At 46.2% G+C, this 16957-nt stretch overlaps 1 protein-coding gene and 1 long non-coding RNA gene across 20 annotated transcripts in view; one reads left to right on the top strand and one right to left on the bottom strand.

The window, feature by feature from the left end:
• Positions 1-16957, top strand: part of LOC135905734 (inactive dipeptidyl peptidase 10-like) — a 480802-nt gene that overhangs the window by 330558 nt on the left and 133287 nt on the right. For 5 of the 18 annotated variants that reach the window (XM_065436739.1, XM_065436729.1, XM_065436733.1 and 2 more), the window contains exons 1-2: positions 5595-5689; positions 12321-12436. The exons of 12 other annotated variants lie outside the window; for them this stretch is intronic. In XM_065436739.1, the coding sequence (XP_065292811.1) occupies positions 12371-12436 (66 nt within the window). In that variant the 5' untranslated portion in view covers positions 5595-5689; positions 12321-12370. Of the gene's footprint in view, positions 1-5594; positions 5690-12320; positions 12437-12510; positions 12541-16957 lie in introns of those variants that run through there. One more of the 18 variants, XM_070529018.1, reaches the window with a different exon arrangement.
• LOC135905737 (uncharacterized) overlaps positions 1-16957 on the bottom strand; it is a 131814-nt gene that overhangs the window by 98192 nt on the left and 16665 nt on the right. The window lies entirely within an intron of this gene.

Here is a 16957-nt window from a genome sequence, read left to right as displayed (position 1 = left end):
ACAGTGAACAATACTAAGGGCCAAACAATGAAATCTTCCTTACCTCAGTAAGGAAGCCTTCATTGCGGTGAGGCTGCCTTATGTCACTCTGAAAGCTTCCTTACTGAGGGGCCCTCGGTGAAGGCTTCCTTGGTGCTTCCTCAGCATAAGGTAGCTCCAAAGCTACCTTCATGCGTCCTTACGCCGCTCCTGGCCCCGAACGAGCGCTTCACCTCACTGCTTAACCACGTGGCATTCGCTTGCGCATGCGCACTGTCGCCCACCTGCGGAGAAGCGCGAGCACGGTACGTCTTGCCAGGCATGTTCGTTTCAGTCACGCGTGCGGCATGAAAGCGTTGCTAGGCGTTGCTAGGCGTTGCACGACGCCGGCGTGCCAGCGTTGATGGAGCACATCTAGTTTTGCACTGTAATGCGCTACTTTTTTAAACTTTAGTAAACAAAACTAGAAGAAAGCGTCCACGCTTCTCTATATTAGCTCTTCAATTTAAACATTGTGCGACGATACAACATTTTCTTATTGAATAATGGTGTTCGCGTAAAGCTTTTAAGAGATAATCTCGAACCCAGGCATGCGGCAACCGCTCCTTACGTGAGGACGGGTGAAGGGAGCTTTCAGAGTACGCTTGCTTCCTCCATCGGTCCTTCGCTGTAAGGAGGCCTCACGTAAGGTTAGGAAGCGCTCGAAGGAAAGGAACGTTTCGTTGTTTGGGCCTAAGTTTGTTGCATTTTAAGGATTTTCTTAAGGCTTCACACAAGTCAGCTGAGGCATCCTGTATAAGCATTATCGTTACACCCCCGTTTTCTTATACCAAGAACTTTACGCCTGCGTTTTCGCCCCTTTTTGCGTTGTCATTATCCTCGCATGTCATTGCATATGCTCTCACCTTTCCCTCTGAGCAGAGTCGCACGCTAGGCGACTATTACGGCAGGCCGACCTCTCTGCTTTTCCTCAAACAAATTCTGCTCTTTCTCTCACGCGTACACCTCGCCGTTTATTTAGACAGAAATTACACTTAGGTTGTTACTATTCGCTAACCACACGCCACAACAATATAACGTGCATAATTTTTTATCGGTAAAACATCGCTTTTCTTTTTTCTTCTTTAAACAGGGAGCAGTTCTGGCGCCCGGCGCAATGCGCTATATGAACTGTTCAGCGCGATGCTGCGCAGTGGAAATGAGTGCGCCGAAAATATAAAAATAAAATAAAAAGAAACGCGAGCTAAACGAACAGCAGGGACGTTATTCTCTATACAGGACAGAAAGACCAACATTTGTAATCACGGGGCGAGCCAAAATGAAACTTCGCGCCATGTGCAAACATTCCCGCGCCCTTGCCGGCCTGGTAACAAACGAGCACGTCCATTGTAATTGTTAAGCAGGGAGGAGATACGCGGAGAGGGGAGCGAGAAAATATGACGCAAACAGTGACGCAGCAATAAGATGGAGAAGCGCGAGATGTGCAAGTTGCGGGTGAACAGCGCTTTCGTATCAGCTCGGAGTTAGGAAAAAAGAAAGGGTTAGCCGTCCGGGCGCAGTCATAAAAAAGTTATCTTCGGTCCTCCCGTTGAGCGCCTTTTAATTCCTTTGTTTCCATACAAGAAAGTTAAGCGGTGGAATAGTTTTATTCAATCTATCCGCGAATTCCAGGCTCGAAGAAATGGATGCTGTCGCGCTAGCGTCGGGACAGAGGCGTTCACCGTATGCATGTTTTATGCAATCCTGCCTGCTCCTCCAATTAACGTTGAATCAGGGCGCTCCAAGTTAAGACGGATGGAGCGAGCTTTCTGTCTCCCTAATTGGAAATTCTTCCCGGCGAGCACGCGTTGCCACATGCGTCCTTTGCGTCGGGGCTGGACGAACAGAAAGGAGGAAAAAAAGAAGAAAGAGGATAAATCGTTGCTCCGCCGAGACATTCTTGTCGTAGAGAAAGTGTTTTATTCGAGCAGCCACTGAACGGCTGAAAAACAGAAACGCTCGCATACCATTCATGATAGGATTCATACTTGTTCGAGGAAAGAAACAGCAAAGCAGCGGAATTTATTTTCATTCATTAGCACGGCGCAATTATATATTTTTCTTTAACCGACAGTATGGATAGAGAGTGGACGAGGGGCGGTCACGTTGGGGCGAGACAATGGGGTACAACTAATCGGACATAGCCGAGGCAAACGCCGATGTTCGCGTCGCCTATTAACTGACGATATTTTCCTGAGCTGGATACATTTTTTTTTCGGCGTAAGTAAGCGGAATTACTCAGCCGGCCGTGGACACGTGAACTCCTGATGTGTCTGGGACTCGCATAGTAAGGGTGCAAATACATATATAGAGAGTAATGGGATAAAAAACGTCACAAAGCGTTGCGCACTGGCTGGACGAGCGGCTGTACAGAGCAAGGCGTGTGCACTATGTGGGCAGTTCAGCATGATGAATGTATGCGAATGAAGCGCGAACATTGTTCTCCATCGACAACACCAGAGAAAACACGTTAACGACCCGTCGCAGTTTTGAAGTGAAGGCTCCACTTTGGACCAAGAGGCCTACGAATCGGATAGAGGCTGGACGCGAGGAAGAGCTGTAAGTGATAGGGCAGAGATATATCGTGGCGTCGTTATCTTCCGTGTTTCGTTTCCTCTCACGTCCGCTATAGCTATTGGACAATTTTTTTTTGTTAACAAAAAAAAATGAACAAAACCCCGTCAAGCGACGGCGGCCAAAGAACGCCAGCTCAATGTGCTGGTGACGCATACACGACGTGTCGTCTCCACCACCGAACGTCGCCAAGATGAAGAGCGCCTGAACAGTTGACTTGGTAATCTTGTAGCGTGAGCCCGTCGTCACGTTGTGCGTCCGCTGCGCTCGGCACCTTCTTCGGTTATGCTAATTGAATGCAGGAACCTCGGCCGCATGGGGCTTCGATTCTCGAGGTGGGACACGCCGGCCGTGCGTGTTCAGCGGCTATCCCATTCTGAAGCTGTAAGCAAGCAGTACATAGCGAGCTGGATTCGAGGCGCGGCCGCGTACTGACACTTTGGTGCACGTTAATGGAGCTTCAAACTCGTCGAAATGAGTTTGAAGCCGTCCACTATGATGTCGCCCGCAACTCAGGTGTAACTTCACTACTGAAATCCCGAAATCAATCAGTCAATCAATCAATCAATCAATCAATCAATCAATCAATCAATCAATCAATCAATCAGTTCTTTATTTTTGTTTTGTGCCCGTTGCTCAGCAAAACGAAAAAGAAGTGTGAGAGATGGCAGATACAGTTAATCGTCCCTGTCGCTGTAATTTTTCTTTATTTGAAATTGTCATGCAAATTATGAGTTTCATTTCAATCATATTAAGGTCACCCTGGTTTATTTGTTTCCCCTTGAGTTTTCTTGAGCTTATACTTTTCCAGCTTTGATTACCTTCTCTTTTTTTCTATAGTAGACTGTCTACGAAACAACACGGGGTTGTTATTTTTCCTATATTCTTAAAAATATTTATGGAAAAAGTTATAACGACCTTATTATTACATTACTACAGTTTTCTCACTCTTTTTCTGATCCTTCAAGAGCCCGATTCTTCATTAAACCCCGTTGTGGCTATGTGTAAATATGTGAAATCTTCATTTTCGTTCTCAGGCCAAAGGATTTTTGTCATTGTTTTTCATTCCCGTCATGGTGTGTCCTGGAGCTTCAGAATTGATTTATGCGGGCGACACTTGTGGGAATGATTTTGTGTTCTGGATCATTCTTGCTTAGTCCTATAAGTAACGTTTAAAGAGAACATGCTATTGAGACTGCAGATGGTGGTGAAGAATGTCCGCTCCAAATGTCGATAAAAATTTATTGAGAGAACAGATAGCGCGATGAAATTTCGAGGAGATGTTGGGCACGTCAGGAGCAGTGTGTAGGCAAAGTTGAACAAGCGTGGGCGAATCACGTGGGACTTAAATTCTGTTCATAGCGATTAGAACGCTATGGGGCATTCAAAACTGCATCGGTTTCAGAACTATTCAGCGTATTAAAATGATATTTCTTGAGAATAGAGTGTGTTTTATGGGAAATATGGTACGGTAAGTTTTTCGGTTGTGACACAGCAGATTATGCAACTATAGGGCTACTTGAATTCTCCCCAACACTCGCCAGGATACCGAAACGTTCGCCGGTCTGCGAACTACTTGGCTCATCAAGATGAAACCTCGTAGCACTTAAGTGCACAGACATGGCCCCACTTGTCCAGAGCGAGCTCTGGCGCCTGCGTGCAGCGCCGCACCCAGGCCTGTGCCTCGAGAAGTCCGCCGCGCACGCATGAAGGTGCGTGCTCTTGGCGCCCTTCGCCTACAGGTCCCAAAGCCAGAAGCCACCGCCAGGCGTCGCTGGCGCAGCTCAAACGAGATTAGTAAGAGGCGATTGGAAGATTGGTGGAAGTAGGACAACGACAAAAAACGGAGACGTACGAAAGCAAAGTTCGCAATAGGGGCTCAGAAAATTTGGCTGTGGGAGTTCATAGTGTATTTTTCTCTTTTTTAACCTAGGTAGGACATTAGGCAGTAAAATAGCAAGAGCTTGGTGGCGCAACCCACCGCCCCGTTCCAAAGGGGACGCTCATAACATCCATCTATCTATCCATCCATCCAATCGCTCGGTCGCTCTAGAGAGGTGTGGCCTTATCTATACGTTGGGGAGTACATGTTCAAATACCATTATGTTGCTATGAGCACAGAGCCACTGCGGGTCATGCTTAAATGACTGAGTTGTTAGAGCCAGCGTATGTCAATGATCCTGTATCAGTTCTGTTCTACCACCATTGACACACATCAATAAATTTTCTACGCATTGTTGCTCTATAAAATCATGATTGACACCCGCGTCAGACTTTTATCATCTCCGTCTCTCCTGGAAAAGTCAGCGGTGTCACTCAACGCAATGCAAGATCTCGCTTACAGGGGTTGCAATGTGGGCTTGTTGGTAATGCATCTTCAAAGGGAGTACGGTAGTGCGATTCAAAGACGGGACAAAAGAAGACAGCGCTGTGTGTGTCCCTTTGTGTCTTCTTTTGTCCCGTCTTTGTATCGCGCTACCGTACTCCCCTTGAAGTCGCTTACAAGGTTGCATTGGTGTATCGCACCGCTAAATCTATGCTTACATAGTTGAGCTTTTTCAAGCTCCGCTTCGTCAGTTTGGATTGGGTCTATGTTTTCCGGTTTTGCTTTCCTTTGGAGCCTCGGCTCTATGTTTTGGCCACAGGGTTGCTTTTGATGTTGCATTTACGTTCCTGGAATACGCAAACTATTTACTGCATTAATTTTGTTTTCCTCTCACTGTTAGGTTTCATCTGTAGTCGCTATGATCCGATTCGTCCAATGCGCTCCCATTCGCAAGATATTGAACCAGGCCGAACAACTAGTCTAATGATGCTTCTCTTTCTGCTAAATATGTTGAAATTGTGTCCGGTCTGGTATTTCAGTTTTAATTTCATCCGGGCTCACTACTTAATGTCTGTTCAAGTATGCCTTTTCTATATTAGTATTTAATATTTTTGTAGCTTTTTTTAGTTATTTCGTTTATTCCTATCGTCTCGACTCTTGGGATCAACCCCCGTAGTGGGTACGTGCCATATTAGAAGTCCAACGGCAACACTCGTCCGTGGCAATACTTCAGCGAGGCTCGTCTCATTACCGTCATGAGCGGCGTGAAAGGTAAACAGCCAGTCATTGACGTCCACTTTGTCGCCGTTTGCGTCGTGTCGTGATGGTGCACTTGCGGTTCGGCACTTGTTAATTAAGCGGCCATTTCGGTTGGCACTTCAGCAGTTTTAGCCTCAGTTGCATCAGAATATTAAAAAAAATATCGAAAATAAGTAAATATATAAATATATAGAATGTCGTGAAGTGGGGGCTTCGGTTTGACAACCGTCACGGAGAATCAGGACGCCTCCAGGACGAGCAGCGTTCCGTCTGTAACAGTGGTTGGGCATCTACTGAAAGAGCTTGTAAAATTCGTTTTTTTTTATTGTTATGGAAGGACGCTTTTTTTACTAAACCTTAGCGCTCGTTCAGGGTTGTACAGCTACATAAAATGTGAACTAACTGGCGGGCCGCTGAAGTTGGAGCAAAGGCGCCAAAGCCAGCGCTCAGTAGGCGTTAGCTTGAAGCTTCAAGCGCTGTGTGTTTATTTCTTCGCTTACTTTATTTGTAATACACGCTGGTAAACATTAATGAAAGACTGATTACGGCTGAAGAGATACTTTTTTATGAAAATTTCACTTTACGAAAGCTTTGTTTGCACCACGATGACAAAGTTTTTGGCCAGACTACATTCAAGACAAGCCAAACCACCATCGAAACACCCATATCCTGGCGTTCCTATGATGGCGAAACGCCTGTTAGGAAACTCTCCTAGGCGGTGATGCCGGATTTCTTTCGTGATAATCGTAAAATGAAAACTCGATGGAGGAAGCCGTGAGGACGCCTGAAGAAGGCTCCTACACGGCATTTCTCGGTGCATGCGATCAATACGCAGACCATTGATCGCAGGTATTGAGAGCACTATCGATCGTAGTTATTATCTTCAAATGCTAATATTTTGTTAATTTTGTGCTCGTGTTAAGTATACTGCAGCCTATTCACAATGATTAATAAAGCGCTTCCTCTGTGAGTGCCGCGGATTAAACGTCACTATACATGTGCGTTTCTCCCTTACCGGCAAAAAAAGAAAAAAAAAACCGGACACGTTCAGTGGGCACCTATAAATCTGACAGTAATTAATCGCGAAGTGAACGAAACCGTGATCTCTCCCATGGCTTTGATGTTCGCACGGAGACCCAGATACTTGCGACCTGAAACGTGGCTCTCGGAAAGAATAGTCCGCGGACAGCCCACATGGACGAGAGATACGGAATAGAAATGAAAAAAAAAATATCTTTCAAGTGACGATGGCTAGAAGCGCGTAGAATATATTCCTCGTAAGAAAGTGGCGCAGAAGCTTACTGAAAAGCGCTTTCCTAGAAATTGAACCATGTGACCACTCTAATTAACGCCGCGCGCGGAAGAAAGATAATTAATTGGCGATCTCACTTACTCGCCTTTCTGCCGCATAAGATTGGGTGACGAAAATTCTTTACGATAATTAATCATATCTTCACTCGCTTTCGAACTAACTGTTGCGAAAGCTACAAAGAACAGCGAGTGTGTGGAAACGAAGAAGGGCGCGCGTGCACGCCTGTCAAATTGGTGCCACTGGAGGCCGATGTGTGACACGACCGCCAAGAGCGGCTCGTACATAGGTTCGTGTTTACATTATCCTTAGCTTACGCTACTTTGCTCTCCACACTGACACGTTGCCATCCATCGCTGCACCTGAATAGGTAGTGTGTCCAGCTACTGATCGCTCCATTTTAATGTGTTAATGTTGCAGTACGCAGACTTTTGCTACTCTTTTCTTTGGTTTAGCTGCCGATTCGAATGGCGCTGCCTTACATTATCCTTCCCGTATCCTTGAATCGGAAAGAACGCATCATGTGCAGGATGGCAGCCTATACCACACATTGCGCAGGCATATAAAGAGATGACCACGCTCGTTCGCACCATGGTCGTCAACCTGTAATATTCATCTTCATATACGATACCTCGCACCGGTGGTTCCAATGCTCGCATATCATTGGAAAGCAAAAGCTAATTCCGTTGTGGGAACAGAAGCACACTGAAATGCTGAAAATACTGCTTTCTCAAGCGCTCGTGCTGGCTTTAGAGTCGCTGCCAAGGCTGGCGTGGAGTCATTACGAGGGCGCTTTCCGAGCACTCGAATTGGATTGAATCAACGGAATTGCCTAAAGGAACGCGTTCACTACGTTTAACCTGAAAAATTACGACACACTAGAAGCGGTCGTAGAAACGGTCGCAACTTGACAGCCTGAGGTTTTCTATCAGTCTGCTCAGTCTCAAGACACCGGATAATTGTGTCATAACCCACAAATGCACTGAAGAGGTGAAAGTACGAATCTCTCACTTAACGTATTGATGGAGCTCAACCAAAAAACGATAGTATAACTGTGTGCAGTAAGCGTGTGTGTCAGAAGTGGAATTAACGATGTGCATATGTATAAAGGTTCGTCGCACATACTCGCTGTTATTTGTAAAGAAACACGTGGTACAATTCCGCTAAGCTTTCCCGGGGACACGTTGTACGTAACTGGCTGGTTTCCAGAGATGCGTCAAATATGTGCAGAGAAGCTGCTCTGCACAGGTACGTTACACGAAGTTACACACTATTACACGTAGAGGTAATAAGCGAGTGTCTTGGCACCTGAGTGCGCAAGTGGGCGCCAGATCGATAGATTAGACTGATATGCGAACCGTGAATTTGTACCTGACCAAACGTTTTTGTTGTTGTTGTTCAGAGGAGTGAAGATGGTTGTAGGGTACAACTGTCAAATCCAGAAATCTGTTACATTCTTTGCTTGCATTTAATTTAATTTTTTAAAACGGTAACATCACCAACGCACGTGCTTTCTTCCATAAGAACAAAACAAACGGCCTCCATAGGCGTATATTTGTGCATTGCGTGGATTTCTGCGTAAATTTATTGAATGGCTGGCATTCCGCACCACTTCTTCCATACTGTGGCTGGGCTTTGATATCCGAATATGACTTTCGGAAGAGGAAATGGCGGTGCTGTATCCTCCTCAGACGCAATTTATGATTGTCTGTTATTCAGTCTTTCGCACTGATATATCTTTATCGAAACACGATGCAGCGGAACCAAAAATTGCCCCTAGCATGAATATTTAAGGCGCCTCTCGCCACTCGGCATGATCACAAAAAGTGTAATTATTCCCGTAAGTACGCTGTCATAGATAAACGGCTCACTCACCATAATAACTTACATATTCGATACAAGCACATGCACCAATTATTATTGGGTTAAAGGTCTTGAGGTACAAGAAAAATCACTGGTCTCGGCAGCACTGTTGCGGAGCATTACGTCGAACATCAAGACAGACGTAGTAACGTCTTTAGTAATGTCTGCTGCCGGGCTAGTTGGTACATGGCTTTTCGAAATGGTTTTAGGCGCAAAAAGTAAGGCACGGACAACTGTAGCAACTTCTATTAAGACAGGAGTGCTTGCAGCTGCTCTGCTTGCCAGAGTGACATATGGCATTGGCTTTTCATTACAGGAGGTCCTGTCAGAGCATAGCACTTTCTTGTCCTCCTTTTGGAAATCCTGTGTAGAATATTCGTTGTTCATGAATTTCCGAATCAACATTGAAACTTTTTGTTTGAAAAGAATAGCACGTGCATTCAACTTTGCCTTCACACTTTGTTCCTTGTCGTCATTACTCGAATCAATAACAATGTTTACGTCTCCACACATCGAAACTGTGATTAAGGGGTATATACGACTAGAATTAGTGCTCTTCAAAGTGCATTTGAACGTGATTCTGCGCAGCATACTTCGTGCACTTGTGTCGGCATCTTTGGCCTCTCATCAGCACAGCGGCGGCGCGTTCGCATTCCCACCACCGCCGGTGCTCCGGTACGCACGCGCTGGCACCGGCCAACGTCAGAGTATTAAACCGACACCTGACGTGCAACTAACCTGTCCTTGTTCGCCGTTTCGGGCACCTGCCCACTGGTCTGCCCACTCGCTCGCCGCGCGCGCTCGAACGTACCGCATTTGCGCGATTCTAACCTGCGCCTTTTTCGTATAAAAAGTGCGTTCGAATTTGCATGCGCGCTACAATCGCAGTTAATCCTACTCAAAATCAAAAACGAAACCGAATCTTTCTAAAATAGAAATCTCAATGCAGAGTAGCTAGCCTCAGTGCCATCGAACGGACATTATTCTTCATGCCTTGATTTGGCGTCACCATTTTCCAGTTTGCTGTACGCGTGGCCTTTCTAATGCATTAGATTGAACTGAAGATGACATCTCTGGTTGGTAGACAGCAAGAAGGAGGTGTCATCGGACTCCGATAGCGACTAGCCGCTAAGATTCAGCTGTGTGCGAGTCTTTGTGCCTTCGTATATTCCATAAGGTTGTTTCAACGCGCGTCGACTCATGCTTCGTTACTTGATGTGCGCGGTAGAATCGGCACCAAGTTATCTTATTTATATATTTGGGCGGCAATGTAACTGCGCGTTACAATCGGGGGCGCGGTAGAATCGTGCAAATACGGTACTATCGACTCTTGCTACTGTAGACGCTTCTCCGTGGCGCAGCAAATAGCATGATCGACGCCCCTTCAGGGAAACCGGCTATCAGTTTGTTGAAGAAGGGCTCCCTTTCCCCCTTGCGTCGGTGTATGGAAACTTCGACATGAAAGTCTTATTTATTTATTATTACTCCTTCTTGCCTCTCTCGGGCTTCCTGCGTCAGTATTCGCGAGCCGAAACAAAAGCGTTCGAAAGAGGAACTTACCTCGCTATCTGCACGCTTCAGGCAGACGGAAGGAGAGGAAATAAACCCCCTGATTTTTGCCTCCTTCTCTCCCTTGCTCATCCGCGCGTGCCTAATGTGCAACCGGCCCCAGGTGTCGGGTTGACGGTACCAGCGGTTTTTCGCTTCCGTACGGCACCTGCTGTACAGTAGCGGCAGCCGTATTTTTTTTTTTCGAAAAAATTGCTGACGAGCTTAATGCACTGCGCGAAAGCGCACGATTATGTTTTCATGCGCAACAATTTCTTACGCGCCTGGAACTTGGCGTGCGAGTGTTCTTTCGCAAGGGACGGTGGTGGGGCTTCCTGACTGTGCGACTGGCGCGCCGAGCCTTACGAGTGAATGCTCTGAAGCAGTAACGAGTGAGAAAGAGGGGCAAAAAGACGACAACTCGGAGAGCGAGCGCTTCAAGTAGAGAGAGAGAGATAGAGAGTCGCATATCGCACGTGCAAGAAACACAGGCCACCCCGTGCTGCCGCATGAAGTCCTCGCGGACCGGTGCGCGAATGATTCCCGGGCAAGCGCGAGTCAGCGCGCGCGAGCTTTTCCCCCAAATTAGGAAGGAACATCCTTGGCTTGAGCCGTGTCGCAGCGCGGCGCCGGCCCTGATTGCACAGTCGGCGGAAACGCGAACCGAGCCGGTACGGCGGAGGCACGTCAGCCTCGAAGCCAGCTTACTCGCTGTGCCAGTTTTGCACCGCTCTTGTGACCCGTTCTTTGCACCGGGCGCTTCGTTTTTTGTCTCCCCCAATTTTATTCCCGCAGCGAGCAGAGCTTGCACGACCATAAAACTGTGAAAAAATTTGATGCTCCCGAGAGACTTCTCTTCGCACCAGTCAAGCGGAGTGGGAAAGCGAAGAGCGCGTGTGAGCACGTACTCATGCCGCGCTCGGGAAGCGAATATTAATTGTCGCGTTGCGGTGGTGATGATTTATTGGCATCCCCTTTGAAACGGGGTGATGACAAATAGTCACCTAGCCTGCTTCAGTTAATCAGGTATGCTGTAGATGCTTTTCATTCTAGCATTGTTTGTATAAATATCTTCAATCTTTTCTCGCTTTCTCAAAACTTCTCTAATTGCCTTGTACTGCTACCTATGTCTGTAACGAATCAGGTGGTATCAATCTCATATCCGCATTTTTTTCTCCACCAGTCCATATAGATTCTAGCGCCCTCTCGAGCTTCTGCAAGAAATAGTTCGCTAAACGCAATGTTAATCTAAGAGCTCCTCTCTTCATTTGTCACTCTCAGCGTCGGCGATGGACATCCGTAGATCGCGTTTCCTCTAGTGGGAGCCCATTAGAGCGTGTCGGCCCAGGCCCGGAACACCGGCTCATGCCTTCTGGGCTCGGCGGAGAAAGAAATGGCTTCTAATTGTCTCATGCCGCTAAGAGACGTGAGGCACATAGGCGCAGAAATTGATGAGCGCGTACATTCGAGCAACACGTATCTTCGCAGTCTGAACACTAGTAATTTCATTCAGGGAACAGAAACCCGGAGGGTATACTGGGGAGCGCTAATACTCACATTGACCAACTTTCTGGATTCTTGCTCTCGTAATGTTGCGCCACCGACCGATGGCACAACGTAAAGTGGCAATTTTTTTATTTATTTATTTCCTTTTTTCTTTCTTTTTGCTCAGAACTTTTTTCTTTAATTCGGCGTACGTAGGCCGCGATAAACGACGATAGAAGAAGGCACATGTGAAGATCTAGCGTTCACTTTCAATTATGGTTGAAAAAGTATGCATTACCAACTCGCACGAGCCTGTGCTTTTAAAATTGTCAGCGCTTTACTTCACCAGCCCCGATGGCTGTGGTGTTTCATGGCTCGCGCTCTTTCTCACGGGGGAGGAAGGAGGCGACGCTGACTGCCTTATCGGTCCCTGCGCAGAGCGGCCCGCCGAGGCTCGGCACGAGCAGTCGGGGGCCTAGCCACGCACGATGGAGCGTTCCGGGAAGACCTCGTTCGAGCAAACAGACGGCGTCGCAGCACAGCAGTCTGAACAGGCACGTCGCGCTCAGTGCGCCCCGCTGGCACGTTCGTAGCACGCGTCTTATGGTCGCTCTCAGAAAGTGGAGCGTTTTATGTTGCCCCGATGATAGCCGTGACTGTAAGCACTCCGTGTAATAACTCTCTCTCACCTCTATAACTTTTATTGATCAACTGTTTCTTTCGTTTATTCTTTAGTATTTTTCGCCAACTGTAAATATATATATATCGGAGCGATAAAAGCTCCGTTTCCGTTCTTCTTTCTAACATTACTTCACGGAAGTTATTGTGTTTCTTCACAAAACAAAACTGCCGTATACACTCGTACAGGTTGAGAAGGAAAACAAGGGCAAGTATTAAATGCAGTTACACACTGCTTTGGCTGCGGCTTGACACGGCAAACTGTGGTTTGTAGCATTTTTCACAAGAATATTGGTCTTCTCGCTATACTTATCATCATACCAAATCACCATATTGCATACCACGCCATAGATCAACATACTTACGTCATGCAAGCAAGCAAATTGGACGTAACACATCCCATGCCCTACTAATTGCCTACTCGGAGTGTTTGAGGGTCTTTTGCCAAACGCCGGTCATATACAACTTTGCTATGTCTCTTCACTGCGTCACGATCTGGTACTGAGGTAAAGCCACATTGCGTTCTTATTCTGAAGAAGCGTGCATCTGTTCAAGAACGAGATAGAGCAGACGCAGATTCTTGCAGCACCTTGTCTTTCGGAACGCATCATAATGTCTAGACTCCTCGTGAAATCTAATACAACACCTCTGGGTATCCTCCTGGACAAACTAAAAGCCTGGATAACGTTGAAAAAAGTTGCGCGTAGCGGCAAAGCGATGTGACGCCTGTGCCTGCTTGCTTTCCGCCATCTGCGTGTATGGACGTGTTGCAATTCCAACACATGCCACGGTGCACCTTCAGAGGTACTTAGTTCTGGCCAATTCACGCGCGCTGGAAGATCAAACGCAGGGCAACCGTAGTCTTAGCGTGCTGGAATGCAAACTTTCTTGCGCGATGTTTCGAGGACGACGGCGTAACGCTACCGGAACAGGCAGCCTGTCGACGAATAGCACTGCTACTCCTGATGACTATTTTCCTTTCTTACCGCTCCCCTCACCAAAGAGCCAGTCCTAGCAACATGGGCGGTGCGTCCGCGCGCGAGACAAGGGCGAAAAGAACGGAGATGAAGAACGATCACCTACGCTACTTCGTGGAACGCGAGTGACCCGCACCCGATGAGCCGAAGGAGCTGCCCTTCTTTGAGCACACCGGAGATGGCAGACATTGTGGACGACACTGTAAACAAGCACGCCCCAGCGTGAGGGCCAGTGAGCAGCGGGTCGCGTGCAGCGGAGCTCTGCATTTGAGACGCGGCTTTATAACCACACTTTGCACGCTCGTCCATTGTTCCGCCAACTTCTCTTCAAACGCACTGAGCGAAATTCATGAACGTCGAAATATTGTAAAAGGTGGACAACTGCTCGTTCATTACAGGGACACTGCGACAGTTTTTTTTAACGCAATAAATAGACCATATCAGTCGGAAAGAAATGTTGAAGACCTGGCCTAAGTATGGTTAACCAACGCCGACACGTTCTTCCAAAACCGCTTCATTTTTCGAGGTGCACATTGGCAGCTTCATAGCAACGAATATAGTCTTGAGCAACATATAGCGTGAATATACGTATACTCAAATGATACAATCTTGCACATGCGCACAACGAATACTTCAATGCAGAACCATTGATAACAATCAATTGGCGCATGTACAGTATGCGAGCTATTGACGGAACCAATATTAGTTTCTTGAAACCAACGGGGAACGTAGAGCAGAACTCTGAACACATATGTGGCTTCGCTACGACCTCTTAAATCCCCGCCATCCTTTCATGTGCCTGATGGCGCAGTGGGGAGACTTTCAGTAGTGCTATTGTTCTGTAAGAGTTACTGTAAAACATTATAAAATGAAACTACATCGAAAAGCGCGATAAACTAAGTAAACTATACTTCAATTTTACATATACATTCTTCGGCAATAGTTGTCTCTTCGAGTTGGGCCACCGTCTGCGCGATATTATCACTAACAATTCTAACGCGCTAACAGCATATCGCTAACAATTTACAACCAGAAACAAACCGACTTGATACTGTTAGATTTTATCCAAGGCGTTCGACCGCGTGTGCCACAAAAAATTGACCTTAAAACTTCTTTCTGCCTTAGGTGACAGTCCTATTGTTCACTGGATTCAATATGATCTATCTGATCGACTACAGTTCGTACAAATTCACGACGCATTGTCGTCATTAAAACCCGTCACCCGATGCGACGGGTTCGTCCTGTCACCTGATGCGAGGACACTGCCCCAGGTCATTGTGCTGGCGCGTGTGTTATTTCTTCTATACATTAATGATTTGCCATCCATACATAATGCGAAATTTCGACTATTTGCAGATTATTGCATTTTGTATCGCGAAGTTAACTCGCAGGTTGACAAGAAGACACTTAACGAAGCATTACAGTCCGTTCATAAATGGTGCGCAGATTGGCAAATGAAAATTAATGTCCAGAAATCTGCAGTGCTTGCTATAACGCGGAAAAAAGAAAGACCTGATTACTACTACGCAACTAATAACAACGTGGTTCCAAGGGTTGACGAGTACAATTATTTGGGTGTAACACTTTCACATGATCTCAGGTTTGAAACTCATGTAAGCAACATCACGTCATCTGCACTAAAGAAGCTTGTTGAAAAAAATACATCCACTGCTTTCCGCGACACCTAAAACGAAACTACTAGCCTATACCACACTGGTTCAACCAATCATAGAATATGCCATAATTGCTTGGTTTGCTAACAATAAGAACTTTTTCATCACAACTAGACGCTGTTCAACGTGAGGCAATCAGGTTGGTCTTCAACAAATACACATGAACCGACTCGCCAACAGAAATGTTAAATAAAGCCGGTTTACGAACTATTGAAAAGAAAGTGAAACTAGCGAGGCTAAAGTTTTTGTTCTGTTGTTGGAAAGGCGACATTAAATTTGATACATCTAAGTTTACTTATTTAACCATCACCAGACCGACTCGACATAAGCACTCCCGAACGCTGGACGAATTCTCAGTCAACTGGAACTGCTTTAACTCATATTTTCCACTTGTAATTAGAAACTGGAATAAACTACACAAATAAATCACTAACGCTGAGTCATTAAACGGTTTTGTATCCTTATTAGACAAAACATTGCTTGCATCTCAATTACAATAACTACCATTATATTTTTATTCATAAGAAACAATCTATTCGCATGTTTGTTACCCAAGCCTGTAATACTAATGCTTACGCTGAGTAGGTATGTTATGCACTGTGATTTCATTTATTTTAAGTTTTCTTTCTTCTTCACTTCTTAGTTTCTTCCCGTGCGCATACGTATATTATATTCATGATTGCATCTGTAATGCATTGTTATGCTGTTCTAGTTCGACGCTATAGTGTAAAAGATGTAACATAGACATACTTAAAATCACTAAACCATGTTAACTGATGTTATAGTGTTTGTGCTTCAAAGTTTCCGCACTGCGTTATATATGTTACACAAGAACAATGCGTATTGCGAAATCGCCTGTTTTTATTCGTGACTTGGTGCTGTACTTGATCCTGTGACCCTCCTGTTTGGATCTCGCAAGAGATTGGCAGTATTGTTAAATAAGTAATACATAAATCAAATACTACTCAAGTTCTTAAGAATAAGTTTCAGCAGCAGCGGTGATCAAGATGAATGCGAAAGTACGACTCTCGCGCGTATTCGTTGGTTGCTAATGAGCAGAGCAGTGATTTGAAGCTTGTACGCAGAGTGCCGCAAAATGCTGGGCAAATTATGCTTGGAGCGCATTGGGCTGCCAGCGTCTGTGTAGCCGTTCACGACGCCAGCCTGCTAGCTGCTGGGGCTCCCTCAAAAATTGTCCACGTGCTTAACGGCAAGTTAGCTCTTGTCGATTATTAAAGCAAGGACGAGTGGAGGGCCCGTATCGGTACTCAATTGGACGCGCTGCCGCGTTCGAAAGCGTAGCCGTCCAGTCATGTAAAGAATCAACTGCTTGCTTCTAACATTCACTCAGCTGGCCTCGCACACTTCCCTCGGAGTTGTTGCCCCGCACTGCGCTCATCGAGGCGCCACTGTGCGAAGCGTGGTCACATCCACGTGCGTGTATGTATGCCTGCGGGCTTGTGTCCGTCTTTATTTGTGCGTGTACTTGGAGGGGGGGGGGGAGGGGAGGGATTCTTGGGTCTGGAGGAAAGGCGTGTGGGTGTCGTCTCTTTGAACGAAAACCCCAGAACGCTTAAATACTGAACGCCTCATTTTATATATAACAAATAATTTTGTCAAAATTAAAGCACCAAAAGAAAGCACAGGCAGGCATGCACTATTGCCACACGAGTTTGTATTGGTCTTCGTCGACTTACGGAGAAATATTTTGGCTTTCACACCGGGCTTCGGCTAGCATGTCTAATCA

The sequence above is a fragment of the Dermacentor albipictus genome, chromosome 1, assembly GCF_038994185.2.
Source record: "Dermacentor albipictus isolate Rhodes 1998 colony chromosome 1, USDA_Dalb.pri_finalv2, whole genome shotgun sequence".
Lineage (NCBI taxonomy): Eukaryota > Metazoa > Arthropoda > Arachnida > Ixodida > Ixodidae > Dermacentor > Dermacentor albipictus.
The sequence above is the reverse complement of the archived record's forward strand: the minus strand, read 5'-3'. Positions and strand labels throughout refer to the sequence as shown.